The 3,343-nt window shown below is 40.8% G+C and overlaps 1 protein-coding gene across 1 annotated transcript in view; it reads left to right on the forward strand.

Annotated features, from left to right (window-relative positions):
- LOC106534084 (protein shisa-6 homolog) overlaps positions 1–3,343 on the forward strand; it is a gene marked incomplete in the record, with an annotated part of 12,400 nt that overhangs the window by 4,715 nt on the left and 4,342 nt on the right. Inside the window, 1 exon segment of the mRNA XM_014030595.1 lies at positions 611–712. Coding sequence (XP_013886049.1) covers positions 611–712 — 102 coding nt within the window.

Here is a 3,343-nt window from a genome sequence, read left to right on the forward strand (position 1 = left end):
CGGCTGGACGGGGGATCGAACCAGTAACCTTCTGGTTCCAGGACGACTCCCCTAACCACTCCGCCACAGCCGCCCATAAAAACACTGCAGGATTTCTCAAACATGATGAATGAGTCAAAGCAAGGCTGTAGGCATGTTTTTTATGAGAGTATAACATTATAACACGATATAAAACTCAAAAAAGTTGATTTTACATGATATTGCTGCTTTAATATTTTGTTTCATAAATGAAAACTATAAAGTACAATTTCAGACATCTGTGCTACTTTCTGGTGAGCTGCAGCTCAGGCAGATGTTGGCAGATCACCACCAAGATTTAATCAGCTTTAATCAACTTAATCCATCATTTTCTACACCCGTTTCTTCCTTTCAGGGTCACGAGGGTCTCTGGTGCCCATATCCAGCAGTCACAGTGCAAGACTTTAAATCAACCTGCCCAGTAAATTTAATAAAATCTGTTCATAATGTTTTGATTAACATTGTACAGACAAAGAAACAAGTTAATGCTTCTGAGAACATAACTTTAGTCTGACGAGCAAACATGCATTTAGTTCTGATGAATTAGGTGTGTCTGTCTGAAACTTTCTGTTCTCTGGTGTGTTCTCATCAGGTCTTCACTACGGCAAAGAGAGTGTCCGAAGCAGCGGGGGCGGCGACCTSCACAACTTCATCTCCTCTGGCTTTGTGACGCTCAGTCGAGGTCATCAGAAAGGTAGAGCATCTTCTTTCTCTTTCTTCTACAAGAGCTGTTCTGTTTAGGTGCTGTGCAGAAGCCTGGTGAATGCTAATTCAAATGTAATGTTCCACTTCCAACACTGCTGATCAACAAGACACTSAACAAAGGTGAAATGTTTTCACTTTCAGTTTTCTTATTAAGCAGTTCACATGAACTACTGCCTCTGCATTCAGCAATTAAGCAAGCAAACACACTAACCTCCACTGGTGGGTGACGCTGGGGGAGAACTCAGAACTCTCACWATCACCCCTGCATGCCATTAGCTGGAGCTGGGGGTGCAATTTTACATAGGTACAAAACTAATTAGTATGCAGCTAAGCAAGGTGAACAATGTGTTCTTTTCTGGGGTCTTCAGTTGCAGCTGTGATGAAGACAAAATGAGTCTGACAGGCTCAAGCTGAACAGAGAAGACTTTATTGAAATTCRACCCGATTCAGTCCTGAGTTCTCTGGCAAAATGATGAGAATCCCCCCAGCTCCTGGGGTCTGTGCTCTTTATAAAGGCAAGTCAACGCCTGATTTAGACATTCCACACACRCATGTCCTATCAGAGCTGACTTAGAATTAGGGATGCACCGATATGAACATTTCAGCCGATATCGATATGCGATATAATTATTGCTGTTATGGCCGATAACCGATATTTACTGATATTACACAAACACACAAATTATATTATACATATACAGTGGTGCCTTGAGTTACAAGTTTAATTTGTTCTGAGATGGAGCTCTTAACTCAAATTACTTGTATGTGAAATCAGTGNACAGCATCGATTTTCACACCAGAGGTAAGGCTAATGTAGCTCATCCTGCCTCAACACAAAAAAGGTCTTTCAGAGGTGACCAAGTTATGAAAGAAGCGTTTGATGCTGCAGACATGCTTTTCTGTGATTTTAAAAATAAAAGTGAGATTGTGGCTGCTATAAAGACGTGCAGTTGTCCAGGATGGTTGACATTGTGTCCTTGTTTCTGCTGGACTACTCTGGTGATGAAAATGAGGTTTTGACTCTGAAAAATGACATTGGGATCAAATCCTGAGCAACAAGTGGCATGGATGGAGAGTTCTGCAGTCTGCTGTCAGAGGAAATGTATCCTAACATCAGAACAGCTGCTTTGGACTTGACAGAACTTTTTGGATCTTCCTGTGTGTCTGCTTTCTCTCACATGAAAATCATCAAGTCCAAGAACAGATCCACAATAACTGATGATCATCTGGAGACCTGCCTGTGCCTCATCCACCTCATACTGCCCACCCAGGTTCCTCCTCTCAGTGGCAACACATTACGTTCTGTTTTATTTACTTTAAAGAAGTGAGGAGTAGGGAGACGAAAAATCATGTTTTTTGATACTGAGACTGGACGAGTAGATCTCTGCAAACTGCCAACTTTAAAAGTAGCTCTTGGTTCCAAAAAAGGTTGGGCAGCCCTGATGTAGATATTACTGGTACTGGTATTGAAAAAAATCTTTTGGATCGAAACTACATTTTTGTTTGAATAAAAAGAGAACAAAATAACCTTCATACTTACGACCTCGTGCCTCAAACTATGCATTAAATGATGCATTCTGAATAACAACATTGATAGGCTATGTGAACGTCTGCATAACAAATTGATCAGAATAATTTTGGTCAGCTCTAGTAACTATGCTACTTGGTAAGCAGAGTTGAAGTTTGCTGCAAACCATTATAATATACATGTAATTTTATTTATACTTCAGATTTGAGACGTCAATCCCTTTAAGTGGCTTTCAGATAGAATGCAGTAACTCCATCTCTGCACCCTAAAACCTATTATTTCCAGTAGCATGTGCTCCCAATGGTGCTCTGCTGTGCTTCAAAAGTGTGACCATCTTCTCTTAAATCTTTACTTACAGACATTTCTCCTCCACCACCCCCAGGCTCTAGAAACACTGTTCGAGTTCTTCCTTCATCTTCAACATCTCCAACCCCCTCCTCTTCCTCAGTTCCTCATAATCCTCAGAGGAAGAGGAGGGGGTTACTGTAAATGTATTTTATTTGTCATTATATTAGAAACAGGAGCATTTGTCCCACACCGCAGAGTAGAAAAAGACTTGATTTTGAAATATTTAACTCGTGTTCTTTTATTTTGAAGGCGAAACAGTGTCATCATAGACTTAAATATCACTAGACTGAGTCCTGCCCATATTATAGAAACTGTAAAATATTAATAATAATTGGATAAATATTATTATTAATAGTTTTAATGATTTCTACATCGTCAGTCCTTTTTCTCTGCTCTGTTATCAACATGTACAGTAATGGGAAATCCAGAGTCCTGACCATTTAGCGTTAGCCGTTAGCTTCTCCAGCCGATCACACGGTCAGCTAGTTTCTGAGCTCCAGCTGTTCTATAGGACCTCCTTGAGTGTCATGCACTGCGTACCCCCTCCTCCCTCTGACTGGTTCAGAGTGTATGGGAGGTGGGAGACAGCAGCATGGGAGTGAAAAAACTCTTCAGTTAGGTAAAATGCTCTTTTAGGAATGTTGTTGTAAATATTGCTTGTCAGTGTGCATTGCATTGATTCGTTTCCCATCCAAGTCATCTCCACTTTGCCATGCTTCTCCTCCTGCATACTTTGTCCTAGAG

This window comes from Austrofundulus limnaeus, unplaced genomic scaffold (genome assembly GCF_001266775.1).
Source record: "Austrofundulus limnaeus strain Quisiro unplaced genomic scaffold, Austrofundulus_limnaeus-1.0 Scaffold1088, whole genome shotgun sequence".
Classification (NCBI taxonomy): Eukaryota; Metazoa; Chordata; class Actinopteri; order Cyprinodontiformes; family Rivulidae; genus Austrofundulus; species Austrofundulus limnaeus.